The sequence below is a fragment of the Sardina pilchardus genome, chromosome 6 (assembly GCF_963854185.1).
Source record: "Sardina pilchardus chromosome 6, fSarPil1.1, whole genome shotgun sequence".
Taxonomy (NCBI): domain Eukaryota; kingdom Metazoa; phylum Chordata; class Actinopteri; order Clupeiformes; family Clupeidae; genus Sardina; species Sardina pilchardus.
In genome coordinates this window covers 30,774,955-30,795,073 of record NC_084999.1, presented here as the reverse complement: position 1 = coordinate 30,795,073, position 20,119 = coordinate 30,774,955, and the positions used below count along the sequence as shown (strand labels likewise).

The 20,119-nt window shown below is 41.8% G+C and overlaps 2 protein-coding genes across 3 annotated transcripts in view; one reads left to right on the top strand and one right to left on the bottom strand.

Moving 5' to 3' along the window:
• Positions 1–4,436: 4,436 nt before the first annotated feature.
• Positions 4,437–6,797, bottom strand: ino80c (INO80 complex subunit C). Its single transcript, XM_062537812.1, has 5 exons — positions 6,491–6,797; positions 6,273–6,383; positions 5,682–5,793; positions 4,958–5,025; positions 4,437–4,838 (listed from the first exon to the last, which is right to left on the bottom strand). Exons 1-5 carry the CDS (start codon positions 6,698–6,700, stop codon positions 4,707–4,709), a joined length of 633 nt encoding a protein of 210 aa, XP_062393796.1. The 5' UTR covers positions 6,701–6,797; the 3' UTR covers positions 4,437–4,706.
• Positions 6,798–15,086: 8,289 nt separating this feature from the next.
• The window catches only part of galnt1 (UDP-N-acetyl-alpha-D-galactosamine:polypeptide N-acetylgalactosaminyltransferase 1), a 42,012-nt gene continuing 36,979 nt past the window's right edge, over positions 15,087–20,119 (top strand). Inside the window, exon 1 of one of the 2 annotated variants that reach the window (XM_062539369.1) lies at positions 15,087–15,172. The gene's annotated coding sequence lies outside the window, so the exon portion shown is untranslated. Of the gene's footprint in view, positions 15,632–20,119 lie in introns of both variants that reach the window. The other variant, XM_062539367.1, reaches the window with a different exon arrangement.

The following is a 20,119-nucleotide window of genomic DNA, read 5'->3' as shown; positions in this document are numbered from 1 at the left end:
TTTACCTCAGCATAGTTCAACAATTGTGGAGCATTTTTAAGATAATAGCAACACAACCGCAGTTGGCAGCCACTTAAGTCAACCCAAACGTCTGTCTATCTCTGCGAAATAGTGTCAACCTTTAATAGGCTATGCTCACTCTTGGGGGATCCATGTGTTTGAGGTCAGCCACACACACTGACACACAACAGCATCAGAATCAAAAATAGCTTGACCCACATACCTGCCCTTCATCAAGCCAAGAATAACTGACTGTGTGACCCCTAGGCCTACTGCCTGAACTGAGTTGAACTGCTGCTCTGTCATTTCCAGATGTTTTAAGAAATATGCAAGAAAGAATGTGATGGTGTTAGTGTAGTGAGTTGTGGGTTCCTGTACTCCACTGCTGTAGGCTACCCTTGTGCAAAGCACTTAACCCAGAATTGCTCCCTTGTAATAACTGATACAGTATTAAGTAGCTTTAGAAAAATCATCTGCTAAATAAATGAGCATATATAGAAGAAAACCTGTAACTGTGAAATTCAGACATGTCGACTGTTTCTGAACAAAAGACGCCAACCTCTTATGCCTCTTAACAATAACAATAATAATAATAATAATAATAATAATAATAATAATAAACTCCTACTATTGGTGTGCATTTGCTTTTTCTATGCAAGTATTTTTGCCTGAAAACAAGTAAGAAATGTCAGAAGAAACAGTCATACAAAACACACTGGATGGTTAATCACAGTGTAAAAGGTAAGATGAGATATTTTGGAAACAACTGAAAACATCAGAAGATCTGTGAACTGAGTGCCATTGAATTGTAGAGTTTGACCATTAAAGATTACATCATATTTTTCTGCCCTCTTTTGTTTGGGGTGGTGCTAAAATGGGATGCATCGATATAGGCCTGGCCTGGTTTACTGTCTGATATCAGCAAATTGATATGACATTTATGATGGCAGTAGCTGATGGTTATCTGTATCTTTATTATATTGCATCGAGTCTTCCATGAATGCCTTAAAGTAGTTTAAGCTTTAAAATGGTTCAATTAGGCCTATTTTAAGAATATTTTTGTTTCCACTCTATTAAGGGTATAACTAACAACAGAAACGAAGTAAACAAACAAGGGGGAATGTCATCAGTTATTGGCCACTTTTTAACTGTAATTTTATACATTGGTATCGATGCCAACATAGAATTTCACAATTCGTGCATCCCTAAAATGGGATATTGATGATGTAATGAATTCCCCAATCAGCATAACTCCTCCGTTTAAGTGTAGAGTGAGCAGGTAGACAAACGATGGGTGCCTCTCATTCGTGTTTTATACATCCTCCCTTCCTTCCTTGGTCCTCGTCCTCACTGATCTACATAAAGAATGATAGGGCGGCAGCAATGGGATAGTCTATCCAGTGATAAGGTGCTTCTCAACATGCCTCCTCAGTGGGAACGAGCCTGTCTGAGGATTGCTGTGTCAGGATTAGGAGATGTCCACTTCTTTGAGTAGATAGATAGAAGACACATATGAGGCGCACACACCCCATAATCATATCCAAATGGCATGATACAAGACTAGGCTTTCTTGCTCATTTTAATAAGAATGTGTTTGTGATCTTTTTCTTCATTAAAAATATACAATAGTATGCTGAACTGGTAGCAGAAGCAAGGGAACAACAAGGCTGACAAGCACACACACCAACAGAGACATGTGTTAGAGGCTTTGTGGCAGTCAGCCACAACACTTCTTTCTGATGGGTTTCGAGAATAGTCACTGAGCTGGATAGGAGTTGTCTGAGGCTGCTGAAAAGACAAGTGAATGGCTATAGCTGAGGTGCTCTAAGACCACTTTGGGCAATGTTTTGACCTGGTGCATCTAAGAAAAGTATTTTTTTCCCATAATTTATTTCAAAAAGTGAAACTTTCATTTAATCTAAACTCATTATAAAATGAAATATCTATCTTTTTGTTTTAACTTGTTTACACTAATCTTGATTTTCAAAAACACAGAATATCAAAACATTAGAATAAAGAACTTAATGATACATAAGTCAAAACCCCTGTTATCGTTTCCTAAGCCTTTTATCTCTCAGGGCAGTGCACATTTCCATGATATTTACATATTTTGAGATGCACCTTATTGATGCACCTTAACTCCTGTTGCTGTGCTTCCAGCGTAGTACTTCTTGATAGCCGTTTGCATCCCGATCCAACCCAATGTGGAGGGGAGCAAGTCCGGGATGGCAGACAGCACTATTAAGCCTTCTGGACGTGCATGGGGTGAATTAGATGAAGGAAGAGACCCCTGTAAAATGCTCACAGTCTGCTCTGCTGGTGATGAGGTTTTAGGTTCTTGGCTAAAAATTCAGGCAGCGCTAGCACACCTTGGGTGCCTCTCAACCTCTCTCCTCGGTCCTCCAGGCTCGTTCCTGATCTAACTCTCATTTGGGCTTTTATATGTCCTCCCTCGCTCCTCGGGCCACGATCCTCACTGATCTGCATAAAGAATGATGGGGCGAAAACAGTGGGATAGTCTATCCAGTGTTAGTTATAGATCAGTGGGAACGCCCCTCGAGGATCGAGGAGGCATGTTGAGAAGCACCTGATCACTGGATAGACTATCCCATTGTTGCCGCCCCATCATTCTCTATCTAGATCAGTGAGGACGAGGACCGAGGAAGGGAGGATGTATAAAAGACAAATGAGAGGCACCCCTTGTGTCATGAATGAGAACCTTTACGGATCCTGGGTAGAACATACGTTATGTTGTTGAATGTCACATCATGCTGTGTAATGTGAAATAGGCCCGGTTGTTGACAGACCACTGTGGAACATCCCCTATCTATATAGCACAAGGAATTTTAACATCAGTCCTCCTGTATGTCCTAAATGGTTTACAGGGACTTTAAATGACCCGAAATTAATTTGGTTAATTCTGAGGTCAGTGAAGGTATGCAAGTTTTTGCCAGAAAATCTGTCATCTCTGAGCAATTAAGAAAATGTGAATTGAGTTGTAGCACTAACTTGCCAATTAAAGGGATATTCCGCCATTTGTGGAAATACGCTCATTTTCCACCTTCCCTCGAGCAAAACAATCGATATTTTCCTTGTTCCCGTTCATCCAGCCATTCTGTGAGTCTGGCGATACAACTTTTAGCTTCAGCCTAGCATAGATCATTGAATCGGATTAGACCATTAGCTTCTCGCCTGCTAGCTTCATGTTTAAAAGTGACTAATATTTCTGGTAATTTTCCCATTTAAAACGTGTGTCCTCTCAAGTTAGAAAGTGCAATAAGACCAACTGAAAATGAACCCTGCCGTTTTTCTAGGCTGATTTGACATGGAACTACATTCTCATCTGGCGTAATAATCAAGGCAACTTGCAGCTACTGGCACTACTACTGCTTGATGTCTATGGGGACTATTTTCAGATGCTGCGTACGATATCACTGCGCCTATGGTACGTTTGCAAGTTGCCTTGATTATTACGCCAGATGAGAGTGTAGTTCCGTCAAATCAGCCTAGAAAAACGCCAGGTTTCATTTTCAGTTGGTCTTATTGCACTTTCTAACTTGAGAGGAGACACGTTTTAAATGGGAAAATTATCAGAAATCTTAGTCACTTTTAAACATGAAGCTAGCAGGCGAGAAGCTAATGGTCTAATCCGATTCAGTGATCTATGCTAGGCTGAAGCTAAAAGTTGTATCGCCAGACTCACAGAATGGCTGGATGAACGGGAACAAGGTAAATATCGATTGTTTTGCTCGAGGGGAGGTGGAAAATGAGCGTATTTCCAAAAATGGCGGAATATCCCTTTAATGGAAACAGTGCTTCATGTGGTTGTCTAATATCATTATCGTCACCACACAGCAGGTGGCAGTAAAACCCTACTTAATGCTGGAAACATGCTGTGACTAGAGCAAAATGTTCTAGTAGCAACAGGCATATTTTTCCATAAACTGTTTTAGTTGCATAAAGTGGTTAAGAATGAAAAAATATCAGCAGTCCCATATTAAACAATTCTAAAGGAAATCTAGGAATACTAAATCTAGAACTGGTCAACACATAATCACCAATTTTTTTTTCAACTTCTTGGTTCTGTGTGGAAAGCCGAAAAATGAAGTCAGGGCCAACCCCCCACTGGTGGCATCTGACGCACATCAAGTGACGGCAACGTTTAGAACTTTTTAACAGAGCAAAGAAAGTTTAGAAAATGACTATCCCTTGAGCATCAAATCCATGGGTACGAATGTCGTCGCCACTGGGTGTTGGCCTTTAGACCCACACCATTTCTGAGATGCAGACCTGTTCACATCTCACGAGCAGTATTCATCCCACTCAATTAACAGGTGCTGAAATTAAGTCACACTTTTGGCGCAACTGCACTGTTTTCAGTGCAGTTCTAGCCAGATGAAGATAAAACACAAATCACATAAACACACACACACACGTACAACAAACTTCACAGGAATTTCATTCCAAAGTCCTGAGGAAAAGGGTGTTTAGCAGTAGAAAGCACAACAGTTGTATAAAACATGGAGTTGAAGAAAATGTCAAAGCCAATACAAATATACATTCCTCTGGATACCAGAGAGCAGATATGGTTTACAGTACATTACACATACACACATGCAATCCACATTAGGTGTGATCAGATGCACAGCATTTCAAAAACACACAAAACATATATGGATTTTCTCATGACTCAGTGCACCCTTAGGTTAGGGCACTATGCATGTGGCCTTCCTCAATGTCAAGTAGCCAGTAACCACATCAGTGGGCAGAAGGCGGATGTAAGAGAACTCTTCTGTGGAGGCAAACCTCAGCTTAGTCTGGGGATCTGTGTAGTTGGCCTGTAACACATAACATACCAAGTGAGTATGATATAAACGGTATCTGTCCAACAACATAGTGCTCACACACACTGACATTTATATGCACTGGAGCATCTTTGAATCTATTCACTTCTTACCACAAGACCCGAGATGTCCGAGTATTTCTTTGCTGGTTTCAAGGAAGGGGGTGCATCTATGTTGTAATCTATTGTGACAGACATAAAACATGTTAGTATGACTCTACACTGATACTTTATTTGATGGCATGTTTGATTTACCATAGCATATAAATGGAGTGTTTTTTCTGATCATGAAAAATCGTGCCTGCCCAGAATACTTGCAAATTACAAATGCGTGGAACCTTTTGTGCTTTTTGAACTTTTGCTAGATAAGTCTAAGGCCAGTATTACATGTTGCATATCTGGTAGTCTGTAAGGATTCAAGTAAGGTATATATCCTCATCAGAGGGTATTTTTGCAGCTCTGTCTGAGTTCCCAACCAAGTTTTTAGTGAGTACAAACTAACGTAAAGGGCAACTGCACATGGACGGACTCCAAGCAGGCTAGAAAAGAATAAGAAAAATGCTTCCCATTATCATATTCTATCATGACCGTGTACTATCGTAATCTGACGTAAACTATTGGTATGGTATGGTATGGTATTGGTATTGATATAATTTTGGTTCTTTCCTGTTGCGTATAAACAATGCAGCTAATACACAGGAAATTACTGTAGTAAGCTAATCTCATTAACAGGACACATTCCCATTATCCTTCAACTGGACACAAAAGACTTGCAGTCCTCCAGCCATGGGTACAGAATGATTCATTGAAAGAAACATGGAGAGCTGAAATGACTCACAGTTGGGATGGTCGATTTTCCAGGGCAGAACACGCTCTGAGGCTATAATCTGTTTGAGGTTCTTCCAGCTCCGATTCTTCTTCCCTGCTGCAGCCCCACCTATACCAGAGTGCTGTAAGGAGGGGGATAGGGTTGAGGGAGAGTACGGGCGGGGAAATACCATATTAATTAATGTAACGGGTGCTAGCTGGTTAACTATGCTGTGGAACGTTAGTAAACCTCACTCCCCGACGCTTCAAGAGCGCTGCTGGCATGAAAGCTAGTAGCCTGGGCTTTTAGCTGGATTGTTAGCGCGCTCGACTCCCGATCCGAGGTGCTGCTGTCTCGCGGGTTCGAGTCCGGGCGTGTGCAGGGCTGGACCGCGGTGGTTCCACACAACGCAGGTTACATTAAGGTTAATGGGAAGTCATAAAAACACTAATCTCACTTGCTGGTAAAGATGGTCCAAACTTTTGGACACTAAACTTAGGTGGGAAATTAAATGTGTGCATGTGTGCAAGTCTTTCTCAGGGATGAAATGGTCTGCTACTGACTGATGAGAGTAGTGTAGTCTTGGCCATGGTCAGAGTAGTGGACGAAGTCCTTACTCACCACAAAACTGGGGTCTTTGAAAGGCAGAGGTTTCGCTGCAGGTTCAGTTGGCCCAGAGGTAACGTCACCTCCTCCTGATTTTGTTTCACTTGTGACATCCACTGCTGCTAACTGAAGGGGGGAAAAGCAAGTACCGTAAACACAACCAGATAGCTGTTAATATGTGCTGAATGCCAACACATACATTATGCCTATTGATCATTTTTGCCCCAACGAACCTGGCCTGTAGCAGTAAACTGTATCTTTTTTTTCTTGCTGTTGCTAGTGACTCCGGGATTAATTGCTGGGCTAGCAGGTCGCTTCTTTCCTCTTCCCAAGGTGGATGGTGTGGTTGTAGACGACGTTTTGATGCTGGGACCAGGAGAAACTGGAACCGCGACCACGTCCACCATCACCGGTGAGCTGGGATTTGCAGACGGCGAAGCCATTTTCGACAACAAATTAATCGACTTCTCATGTAACGTTGCGTTAGGCTATGATAAGACGTCTCACCACACTGTTTAATATTTCACCCCACACTCAGCCCACACCGGTGCACATAAACACTACAGCTTCGTCTAACTATATTGAAGGTTACTTCCGACCATAAGGGGCATTACCGCCACCTGCGGGTTTGGAAGAGAGTTTTTTTCATTTTTTCAAGTTTTGTCATGCAACAACATTTGTTTGCTCTGCTTTAGGCTAATCTAAAGTTGAATTATGTGTACAAGCCAGATTACCGTGGTTCAATGTAGGCTAATCATGCAGTATTGAAATTAAAACAATACTGCATGATCGAATAGCTGAATAAGTCCATCCTTTCCTCTTTCGTCCTATCCGGCTTATGTGCTCTCTCTCTCTCTCTCTCTCTCTCTCTCTCTCTCTCTCTCTCTCTCTCTCTCTCTCTCTCTCTCGCTCTCTCTCTCTCCCTCTCTTTCTTCTCTGAGTGCAGAGTGAAAACAGTATATAAAATATGCTTAGGACTGAACTAGCCACTGCCTGCATGAGTGCAAGAACAAAACTTGTGTCACCTGAATTTGCAAAAACATTCCAATGCTATTTGCTTCCTCTGATGTAATGCTAGAATTTGATTATCAAATAGGAGTTGAACTGACAACAGACTCCGCTCATTTTGTAAATGTGGTTTGCATAGACTGCAAACAAAGTGATATGGTGTTACAATAATAAATGAACAAATCCTACATTTATGTGATGGGCTGTTGCAGTTACAAAGGCCTATAATTTATAACAGCTACATTTAGTTTGTGATTGATATGAAGGGGTATATTACAATTTACAAGTATATTCAAATTGTCATCCAATGGAAGGCATATCTGGGTCCACATGACTATCCGGATTCTTGCTCTCGACTTTTAATTATAGGCCCAAGGATTCAAGAATTCAGATTTCAGAAGTGGAAACTGGAATGACCCACCGCCTGCTGTTTTTTTTTTTTTTTACCTGTCAGGTATGTTACAGCAACAGCAACAGCAAATGGTCCACCACTGTCTCCAAACAAGAGCAATATCACAGGCTGCTTGGCCAGTGGCTATTCTGAACACACCAAGCAACAGCCCCAAATGGAGTATGCCTATAGGTCTATTTTCAAGAGAAAGACTATTAGTCAAAAGATAAAATAGCCTTTTAATAACTCCATAGTTGTGAACTGCTGGCCACCTACATTTTAAGACCAGTTTCCTAGTTTAGAATATAAGATTCAGATTAATGATTATAATCTAATCTATAAAATTGTGATGAGGAGATCCTGTCAAATTAGAATTTAAGGGCTAATGGAGGCAAAATCATGACAAAACTAGCACCTCCTTTTCTAACACCACTTCTGAACTTAATATGCCTCATTAGCACCCAGACCACCCCACCATGTTACGAGTTGATGAACCGCTGAAATGATTTTGGAAACATTAGGCCCCTATACGAAAAACTCTTTGATGTTGCTTTAAACTCTGCACTGTCATTCTTGATTTGTGTAGGCCTATGTAAAGTATACATGTATTTAAAGTTAAACTTTTGCATGCACTGTAGCTTGAGTGTCATCCCACTTCACAAGTTGCTTTGGACATTAGTGTCTATGTTCTATGATTTAGTGATCTTTTCCAATTACATTTTTCATTAGTACACTGTGATTATCCCACTGTGTATCAATGCCCTTGGCTGATTATATTCAGTCTATTCCACACAGATGTTGTATTTATTTCAAATCTCTTCATGCCCTAGCAGCTGGCTGAAGAAAAGTGATTTATGCTCTATGACAGGCTGCCTCATTAAGGAGAACACTGCTAGTTTATTTTCACACTCACATTTGGACAGACTTGACCGTCCCTTGGTAAAAGTTAATTACACCGTACAAGATACTCAGTCAAAGGCTCATATTCACCTCTCTTTATCTTTCTCTCACATGAACATGCAACATACATCACCTAACAGCTGCCCATCCATATCATTCACTCAAATTCACCTTTTGTAGTCTATTAGCACCTAGACGCAGCTCACCCACATAGCAACACATCTTACATCTGCCCCCTTCTCTCTGTCTGTCTGTCGGCCTCTCTCTATCTCACACACACACACACACACACACACACACACACACACACACACACACACACACACACACACACACACACACACACACACACACACACACACACACACACACACACACACAAACACACACACAAACACACACACCCCACCCAACACACATACTCTCTAGAGCGTTCAAGAACTAACATACATTATTCATCACACTGTAATAGCATTTGGAAGATTTACAATACCAGTCATGCAGAGGATGAATAATACATCTCTGTCATCCCTTGTTCTTTTGCTTTTCTCTCCTCTCCCACTTTCTTTTAGTTCATTGAGTCAGATTATGTGTATTATTGCATGGGGGAGTGACTGATGAAAAGATATATAGATGGAATTTGAAGTTGAAGGAGAAAGTTAGTGGAGACATAAAACATGGATGCACAACTGAGCTATTTTTGCAATCAAAGCTAAAATTGTGGAAACATGACCAATAACAGCAATGTGTTCTTGCATAGGAATACCTGCTGTCCTGATTGCTGGAATGACTTCACCTCAACACATTGCATGGTTAATGTTGAAGTTACAGGATTGCCTGAATCTGAAAAAGAGAACAGTGAGTCAGCATCATGCATCATTAATAATCACATTTCACAAATCCCCTGCATCCTCCTAAGACTAACTCAGTTCTTTGGTGTTAAATGCTCACTACAACTGGAGCCTCAAGCCCTGTAAAGACTAAAAATCACTCTACTTAGATTTGAAGCCACGAGAACTGGAGTGAGTTGCCTTGTGAGGTCAGAGTCAGTGCTGCCTGGTTGTGATTTTTTGGAGGCCTGTCCTGATAGTCCTGGACAGCAGAACTGAACAGAATGAGACAGTGACTCCACACTGCCACTGTTCAAGTGTAATCCCTGATTTGAAGACATATGCTGGTATGTAACTCTGGTTGGGCAGTTTTAGCAAAATACCTTATTAACCTGCTGTATGTTAATAATGATAAATAACATGATTATAACCAGAAGAGAGAGCCTTGAAATAGTACCTGGGATGTGCGATTTTATCAATGAGGTAAACAAAGAGTTATTCCATAGCTCCACATTGCAGTGTGAATATTTGAGTGGGGTAACCTTTTTGGGTGGATCCATTTTTCATCACGCAATGAGTCATATGCACTGATTCATAATGTAGCATTGCACCCAATCCAGTTGAGAAAACTGTTGGAGACTCCAAGACTGAATTCAGCTAGGACCTGTGTATATTGCAAGAAAGAACTTAAAAAATGGCTGTGCTCACTGTGCAGATGATAAACCTATATAAACTCATCCATGACTAGACGTACTGTATAGTCTAAGCCCAGAAATACAACCAAAGCACCGTGACGTGCATTTCACATAACCTTCCCACTAAAATTCTTAACTTTTGATCATTTGTCAGTCTGGTCATTGGTCTCATAAGCAATAATAAAAGTGCTCTCTCTCTCTCACACACACACACACACACACACACATACACACATACACACAGAGTGCCAAATTGACAATGTTGTGTACAATGAGAGGTTATATTTGAATCTTTACGCAGAAATATACACACAGATGGTGTCTTGACAAGACACCAAACACAAACAGACACACATAGAAAAACTCTCTCTGGAGTAAACAGTGAATATGGGGGGTAAGAGAAAAAGGCAGAGTTTCCCAATAAAATATGATGTCTCATTCATTTTTCATTGTGATGAAGTTGTTGCTACAAGCAGACGGCTTCCTGCTGTACATAAAGAAGGTTTCAGCAAGTTGCAGCTCTGCAGCTCCATAGCAGTCATGAATGCTTTATGAGGTGACTTAAACTGCAATAAAGCAAAAAAGTGGCCTGCAACCATGGGACCAGTAAACATCTAAAACCTTTCTACCTTAATTTCCTGCCTGCTAACCAGGTTTTATACATTGATTTGGTGAAATGTATTTAGTTGTTAATACACAAGAGAAAGTTATACATGCAAATGCATTGCTTTCTTTTAAAGCATGATTCGGATTCATTGGGCCTTTGAGCACGGCGATAATACATGGGTGGTTTATACAATGTTTTGCTTTGTTTTGATATTTATTTACATAAACTACTGTCCTGCACTGTTTATGCACAATGGCTATGACACAGGAAATTACTGTAAATTCACAAGCACACAGACGTGCGCGCACACAAACACACACACACACACACACACACACACACACACACACACACACACACACACACACACACAGTTTAGATTAAGCAGTGCATACATACACACACTTTCCAGGAGTCACAGACATTGGCACATGATTCACAGAGTACACGCAGGCATCAGTGTTCAGGTTGTTGCCTACGAGTCTATGAGTGCTACACTCTGAGGGCATGTCCACGAGCCTCTATGTTCATGCCATTGCCCCCGTCACCAACAGTACTCAGTGACCTCAAGAGACAGACATCTATGTGAAAAATCCCAATGACTCTCCATATTGCACTGGTAGTTCTGTATTTCCGGTACAATCTCATCCCACATGTATCTCTTGAATGGGCCTGACTGAAGATCAAACCTGTTCACATTTGAATTGGCATACTGTAGCACCCAGAGCATCACACCTATGAAGCACTGGAGAGCTGAGGGCAGGCTGGCAAGAGCATGTGACAAACATTCTACAGTGTGATCTTTGTTCTTTTCTGCTTTTGAAGGGAGAAGAAAGTACACATTATTATGATTATCATTATTGTCATGTCTGCTTAGGCCTTGTAAACCTTCCCTTTTAAAATTAGCCATGCACCACCATTTAGCAACAAATCAAAGCACTAAGGCTCCTATGCTAATGAACCAGTGTGTGAAGTTCATGAGACAAAGTGGAAATGTGCGTCTCTCATTCAAATTATCAATGAAAGATTAAATCAAGCACAAAAACACTAAGACACCAATTTCATTGTCATTTCATTTCAGCGGTACCTTGGTTGTGACTGATGCATCATCATGAGGGAGTGGATAATGCCTCAAGGCAACAGTGACCTGCTCATTCGGATGGTGGTATATTCAGGCAAAGAGTGACTTTCTATATTGGGTTGTTCAGGTGGACATGCAATTTGACAGAGGAAGAAAACACTATAGGTTTCACTCACAATGTCTGACATCAGTTCAACAGAAAAAATAAATGTCACATGATGTCATGTCTCATGACAGAACTGAGTAACCTATGTCATATGCCTGGTCCATGAGAAAAGAAATAGCTGTCAAGTGATTAAAACATGAATCTAATTAGTTACATACCCTGTGATTAATCTAAATGAATTACAAGCAGCCGTTTTTGCTATGAACATATTTTAAAAACAATTTTGGCAGATGAATGAATCAATGAAGAGCCTACCAACATTGCAGACTCAACTAATTTCCCTTTAGCGCAGGCATCAGTTTCCACTCACTGTCAGTGACAACAATGTGTGGTACTTATTAGTTCTCCTGTTCTTGGTCATTCAAACTAGAATTGTACTCACATAATTACTCTACTATTGCCTTCTCTATCCAGTAGGTGGCAGTCCAGGATAAGAAATAGAGCAGTTCAAGGAGTTAAGTAGGAAAAACGAGACTAAGAGCAGTGTAAGTGCGAACGGAAATGTAATGTGTGAAATTATTGGAATGGAAAGATACCCACCTTTAACATACTTGTGAAGACATTTTCTTTCAAGTGTGCAACATGTAGTTGATTTGCCGTTTGTCATAGTAGTAGAGAATGATGCTCCTGTCGAGAGGAGTGGTCTGGGCGCTTTTTAAATGTAGGTTAAAAGTTTAATTCACAGGACCTAGTGCTTTTGACTCCTTCAGTCATGTAGCCAGACTGCACAGGGCCAAAAGTCACTACACGAAATGTGGTTAGTCAGCGATCATTTTAACGTGTCATTAATTCATCAAAATTCTGACAGCTCTAAAAAATCATTTTCCTTTGCATTTGCAATATGCATTGCAAAAGAAAAGCATTAAAGTCTAAGGGAGAAGTTTTTGATTTGCAAACATTTGACACACAATAATCCTCTCTATTAATGATGACAAAGGATATCTAAAGTAAAGCACCAAATTGGCTGCATCACTCAGGGAGCTTCAAGGTTAATAAATAACACACCATATAAAGTAATTCATTACAAATATTCTTTAAAAATTGAGGATTATACAATGTGAAACTATATATTTATGCTTACTGTATGCTATTTTGCAGTCTTTTGTCCAAAGTTACTAACACTGCATTAGTTAAAAGTAATAGATTAAAATAAAGATGACAATCAACAATCTACAGTAAACATAATGATAATAATAGTTATAATAACAACAACATTACATACAAAAAGTCCTATAGGATTCCAATCAGATTTTGGAACCAAAATCGTAGGACTCCAATATCAACAATCCTGTATTTAGCAATGATTGTCAAAAAAAAGAAATCCAAAATCTGATTGAAATTCTACAGGATTGTATCAGGATCTGGTTACTGGTTCCAAATCTGATTGATATCTGATTGGAATCTGATTGGCATAGGACACATTATACAAACATTAATGTTTGATTTAATGCAGACTTAATGCATAATTTTAACACATATTTAATCTAATCTAATCTAAATCACCAGAAAAAGGATGAGGCAAAAAAATACCAGCAGCCAGACTATGGCACACACATTTCAAGCAATGCATCGAACCATCAGCATACTTCTCAGACCCCAGGCGAATCCTGTCTAATGGTTTGATATCCAAACTGAAAGACTGCTCATCTCTCTCTTTCTCTTTCTATTATGTGGGGGGGAGAGCCAAACATTAGCTTGGGGCAAATAGTATCGATTGTAGGCCCTCATTGATCAGCTACTATAATTCTATGTGTGAGTACTGTATGTGTGTTGTGTGTTGTGTGTGTGCGTGTTTGAGAGAGAGAGAGATAGAGAGAGAGAAGCCATACCAGACAGACACAGAAGTGAAATGATCTCGTATTTCAAACAGTATGGGTGTCACAAGCAGCCACACTGTATCAATATTACCATCAATATTCATAGAAAGAGCGGGGCACTCCCACACGGTCAGACCAGGACAGAAAAAAAACACTGTTCCATGAAAATTTGTGTGAATACAGTTGGAGCTTAATTTCCAATAAAACAAAAAAATGGACTGCACATTTGTGAGTATGTATGCTTATCTCTCCTGAATTTGCAGTGTAATTGGAACCATTTTGCATTAGTCATCACTTTAAAACCAACCTCATATAGGCTGCTAAGGCTAGCCATTTTTCAAACATCTGTCCAACATGTTATCTAGAAGAGTAAATAGAAGTATAGCATATGTGAGGCAGGTACACAAATATTTTGCCTGTCAACTCAGGAGGCAAAGCTCAGACTGCTTACACACTGGCCTACACAGAGAATTTGAGAAAGCCTTTGATCTGATATTAAACTAGGCCATGGTCCTCTATGGTTCATGTCCACACACACACACACACACACACACACATGCGTGTGCATGTTCACTCACACGCGCGCACGCACGCACACGCACGCACGCACGCACACATACACACACACACACACACACACACACACACACACACACACACACACACACACACACACAATGAGTACTCTCCAGAAGTCACAGGCATCGGCACATGATCCACAGAGGACACTTCACAGAACAAGCTATTAAACCCAGCTCCTTTACTATCATTTACATACATTTACATAATAATGTATGCAAGCTCACATTGCATAGCCAACCCATTTGCTTCTGGTATTGCTGCTTTATCATTGACTGTATTCCCACTCATGAAATATTATCAGATTAACACATTAACACATCATTGCATGAACCTAGGCCTAGCCCATGTTAGGCATATCAATAACTGGTCATGTGCATATTTTTAAATTATGGAATTTACATCAATAGCCCCTATAGGCTTCATATCCTGGACCAATAGTTAATTGTAGCCATACTGTAGGTCTTGTCATGCTTCTTCAGACATGCAGATGGGATATCATTACATGACTTAGCCTACAGCTTCTATTTAAGAGAAACAAACGCTACCTTCCAACTTAGAAAAAAAGGTTTTCGTCTCATTCAACATATAATTTTAATTATGTGTATTATAACGTTAATTGTTTTTTTCCGGATTAATTGTCTGCTTCCGGGTTGCAGCTGCAATGGGCGGAGCCGCCGTCCACTGCCTGCTCTCCTCGTCACAGATATCAGCGCGAGCGGCGGCGGTAGTGCAAGATCCAGCCCTGGAGCCAAGCGAAGCTCACGCGGCCTCACTGCCCTCAATCCTCCGCCAATTTACACTATAATCATAAAACAACGGGACGGGCCGCTAGTGCACTGTGAGTAGGACACGCCATTTACCACACGAACAAGTCGGTCTGTTTAGGCTTTGGACTGCACGTTTAACGGAATATTGACTGTGGGGATTATTTTTTTCGGTACGGTAAAGTGAAGAGAAGACCTACCTTTCAGAAGACCTGGTTCCGCGCAAGGGTTCGCAACAATTTGTACCAGTCAGTTATAGCGAGAAGCTCCAGTGTGTAGCACCCAGTAACGTTTGCAGATATCCTTTCTTCCTCCATTTCAACTCACGCCGGAAGATCTGGGAATACCAATTCTGTTCACCGTTTACGTGTGTGCAAAAGGAACTGTTTCTTCCCCTGATTTGGTCGCTCCTCGTTCCACTACATCAAGATTGGCACAGGAGACACAGGGATTGCTTGCGGACGGAATGCGCCTCTCGTAGAAGTAGTTAAATCGTATTGAAGAACGAGTGAATTCTTGTTATCTTCCGAAAGGTAGGTTAAGTGTTTGGCACAACACATAATTTGGAGCTGTGTGCAAATGAATTCGCATGAAATGATTAACACCGCTCAAACCACTCGTCGCTCTGACAACAAATAAAGTAGGGTAGCCTACAACAGCATTGGTTTCATTGTGCAGGTTTCAGTTCGAAACAGTTCAGACCAGGCCACAGTTCTGGCAGCTCATTTCATGATAAAATGTAGGGTCTTGCGTCGTGTCACTATAATGATGTACATGAATGACAACCATCGAATTTACGATAGAAGTCTTCTCCTGGGTGTTCTGAGGTCACGCGGGTAAGATTAATGCTTCTCGATAGTGGAATGGTTTATATATATATATTAGCCTATTACCACAACAATATAGTTTTACCCGGAGTGGTTTTGGAGATATTGCGCGTTTACGACTAAGTTGTAAAGCTGAAGAAGTCCCCAAGAAAAAATTCCAACTATGGGACATCTGTGATGTGAACAGTGCTGGACACGCGAGATGTCACCTCCAGCACATGCGCTATCATCCAAAGATGTCTCGCTGTGGTGCCACACACGCATGCACTTGTGCGGTAACCCTCAAAATATGCCACTGTTGATTCAATACAAGTTATTCCTAAATATCTAGTGTCGTGCACCCGATGACCTATGGAGTATCCATAGTATCCATTCATTTTTTCACACAGGCTATTTGAAAATATGGTTTGTATTATTAGAATATAAAATACATTTATGCTATCTTGGAGGCTAGCCCCATGAAATTAACTGTTGTTGAATAAGAGCAATTAATTCCCTCAAACTTGATTGATTGCAGTGCGTGTTTGGGAGTGTATAGGGAGATGGCTGAACAACAACATTCCTTTTGCCACCCTCATTTAGAGTTTTATTTCTCAAGCCCGTTTTAATTAGTAGAGAGGTCTACTGGTAGATCATGGATTAGCTAAATGGTATAACATTCCTACTGTGTTCTGTGAACATGTTTCTTGTATGGTGTTTTAATTATGTAAGGTGCCACATTGGTTTTTTTCGGTGCCCACAAAGTGGCAAAGTGCTCATACACACACACACACACACACACACACACTCACACACTCACACACACAATCTCTCTCTCTTTCTCTCTCTCTCTCTCTCTCAGTATGCTGGATCTGACCTGTTTTGCAATACACAGTGTATGAGTGTGTGAGGAAATGAATCATGCTCCATGCTAAGATGCCCGATGTTTCCTCCCTGTGAGCTCACACCAACACCACTGCATATGTCCCTCTGTGTGAGTGAGTGAGAGGGAGAGATTGTTATTTTAAGTGGCTCATGAACAATAGTCTCATTTTACCCTCATTTCTCGTGCACTCACTATACTTCTGTCCTTTCATTTTTCTCTTCCTCTGTGGAATTGCGTGCCAATGGGCACCTGGCATCGAGCGACATGAGTGTCATTGTTCCATCATGGCCTCATATTTCTATATTACTGTGTGTGTGTGTTTGTATGTGTGTGTGTCTGCGTCTGTGTCTGTCTGAGTGCGGTGTGTATATGAGAGGGAGAGTCAGTGAGAGAAAGAGAGAGGGCAGGGTTATTGTCGTTTGTCACTTGTACTGATGAGTTTGTTAAAGTGCAGGTAAGTGTGGGTTTGAGTGCTGATAGTGGACCAGCAACTGCATGAAGCCCCTCCTCCTGCTGCTGCTGCTGCTGCTGGCAGTTCACCTCTGACCCCAGGCTCCGGTGCTGACCCCCGAAAGACAGCGAGATGACTGACTCATACACACACACACACACACACACACACACACACACACACACACACACACACACACACACACACACATACACACACACTAAATAAAATCCTTGACCACATTATTGCAAAATAAAGACAGGTTAAAAAATGGAGATTGGACTAAGAATAAGTGAAAAATAAGATTGGCTGTGTGCATGAGCACTTGTACGTAGGTCTTTTGATTTGTTTGGTAGTTGCACTGATCAACGGAAGAGGATCTGACCTGTTTTGCAATGCAAATAATTAGCTTCTGGTTGAATGGAGACATGGCGACTTCAAAATGACAGCCTGGCAGAGGGAGATAAAGAGAAGCAGGGAGGAACACAAGACTGAAACAGCAGTTGCGATTACGAAACACCCGTCAAAAAGCTGGATGCTGTAGTGTGTGGCTGCTGATATAGCCCATGAGTCACCTTCATGTTTGTCAGAATCACACATCCTCCTCAAATTCCCCCTTATTATCGCCTCTGTCTTTACCGGAGATCACCACCTCCAGCGTCATCATCACCATCATTTTAAGTTAAGGAACTATCAGTGGAGATGCCACAAAGTACACACCACCATCATAATCACTATCATGATTATCATCAATATTCTCATCTTTTTTCTTCTCCATACTCACCCTTGCCTACTACCTTACCATACTGTCATCTATGACATAACACCCATGTTCTGCATGTTATCCTTTGCATTGACATTGTTACTCATATTATCTTCAACAATGCCGTCATCACCAGAGGAAAGAGCAGCAGCAGTAACAGCAGCAGCAGCCTGGCAGCCAGTAGAACGTGGGAGGAAGAACAGAGAGAGGTTAGGGGGAAGAAAGCAGCGGAGAAAGAAAACAGGCAGAGTGATGTGGAGACTCGCTCGGCACATGTGAGAGGAGCACATTTGTAGCGCACAAACCTCCAGGGAAAAAAGCATTGCTTTGTGATTAGGGGCGGACGTGTTTGTGTGCGAGAGAGAGATAGAAGGAGTGAGCTTTTTTCCCTCTTCCTTAATTTAAAGATAATCTGATTAAGCGCTCGCAGCAGCCACAACAACACCGCTAATCTGGGAGGCCGGAGCCTGAGCGCAGTGAGAGTGTGTGCCGTGTGTGGGTGACTGCTCGCTGGGGAACAGCTGTTCAGGTGTGGTGCCATCTGGGCGAGGCAAGCACCAGCATCCCTCCCAGCCAAGCTATGACCACGTCCGCATGCCACTGTTAAAGGGCCTCAGCAGTTAAGGGGTGCGTTTGCGACTTGGGAGGTGGTGAAACACCAGACACATCAGATCAGTCTGTCTTTGGGGGCCACTGAATGGATGAGTGAGCTGGATGCTACAGTGGCCAAACATTTGTAATGACTTCATTAGGAGTTTACTCACCCACTTCATTCGAGTTGTGACAGTTCCTGTTATTAGTAATGATTTCTTCAATGCAAATTTGTCTTTTGACCAGTTGTTCTTTGCGGGATTTCTGCCTATTTTCCGAATTACAACGCCTATGTGCACGTGGGAATGTCTGCTGTGTTTTAGGACCATGTCTCATATCCTCTCAGTAAAGAATGTCTAAATGAAGAAGCTCTTATGTAGTTCAGTTATATATATTGTGTGTGTTGGGGATGTGGGGGGGGGGGGGGGGGCAGTGCCAGACTGTGGTCATCAGATAATGGTTTTCATGACATTCTTTCTCATCCATTCTGGATACTAAAATAAGATGAAGGGCTCGGAACTGTAACATGAAGGACGAGTGTGTGCGATGGTTAGAAGACCCACCCTGTTAGTGACCTGGTTGGCTCATACTTCTGAAGTGTGTGTGTGTGTGTGTGAGAGAGAGAGAGAGAGAGAGCATGTGGAGATGTATGTGTATGACGGCATGTGCTGTAAGGATCTGGGTCAGTCACAGCTCAAGGGAGTCCAGTCTGTCTTCGGGAGCAGCGGCAAAAAGAAGCTAATGGGTTTTGGGCAGATCCAGCTGCAGTAAGTTGGATCCGTCGCTCTCGAGATGGTTCTCACCAGTGTCTGACACAGAGTGAAGCCTATCCATATCATTAGGAGGGCTTGTTTGACACAGAGTGAAGAGCCTACCCATATTATGAGGACTGAGAGCTTGTTTGTTGATCCATACACTCACAGATTACGTAGCGTGCACATGTGTGTACTGGCTGTTTTCCACTTCCAGAGGTTGTCGGTGCTGACTGGCTCCATCCCTGCCTGTCCAAAAGTGGCCTGTGCGGCGGGCTGTGTCCCCCCTGCCCTCCCCAGATTAGCTTCTCTCTTCCTCTCCAGGTGTTTCCACAAGTTCCTCTCCTCCTGCCGCATGGTGCTGGTGGCCAGCCACAAGGCCAGGAAGACACAAATCTGTGTGACTGGCCTGTTTGATTTGGAAACGTAACATTTTTCACTTGTCAAAAAACAAACAAACAATAAAAACGAAAGCAACCGTATCTCCCAGTTTATCGCTAACTGTGGTCTAATTGGTTGTGCTCCAGGACCTCATTTTGTGCTGTGATTGTGCCCGCTGAGTCTCTGTGTGGTGTGCTGTCAGAGATGGTGTATGGGCCGGAGGGAGCTCCAGGGTGTTTGGTTCACGCTGGTGAAATGTCGGCCTGATAGATGTCCGTCGTTTGGTCAGGCAGTAGTCCATTCTGGCTCAGTCAGAGGACCAAGTGTAAAGGTATTTCAGGTCTGCAGGTTTGTTTTCCTTTTTTTTATGGGTTTCTGTTCTGGCTTTTCC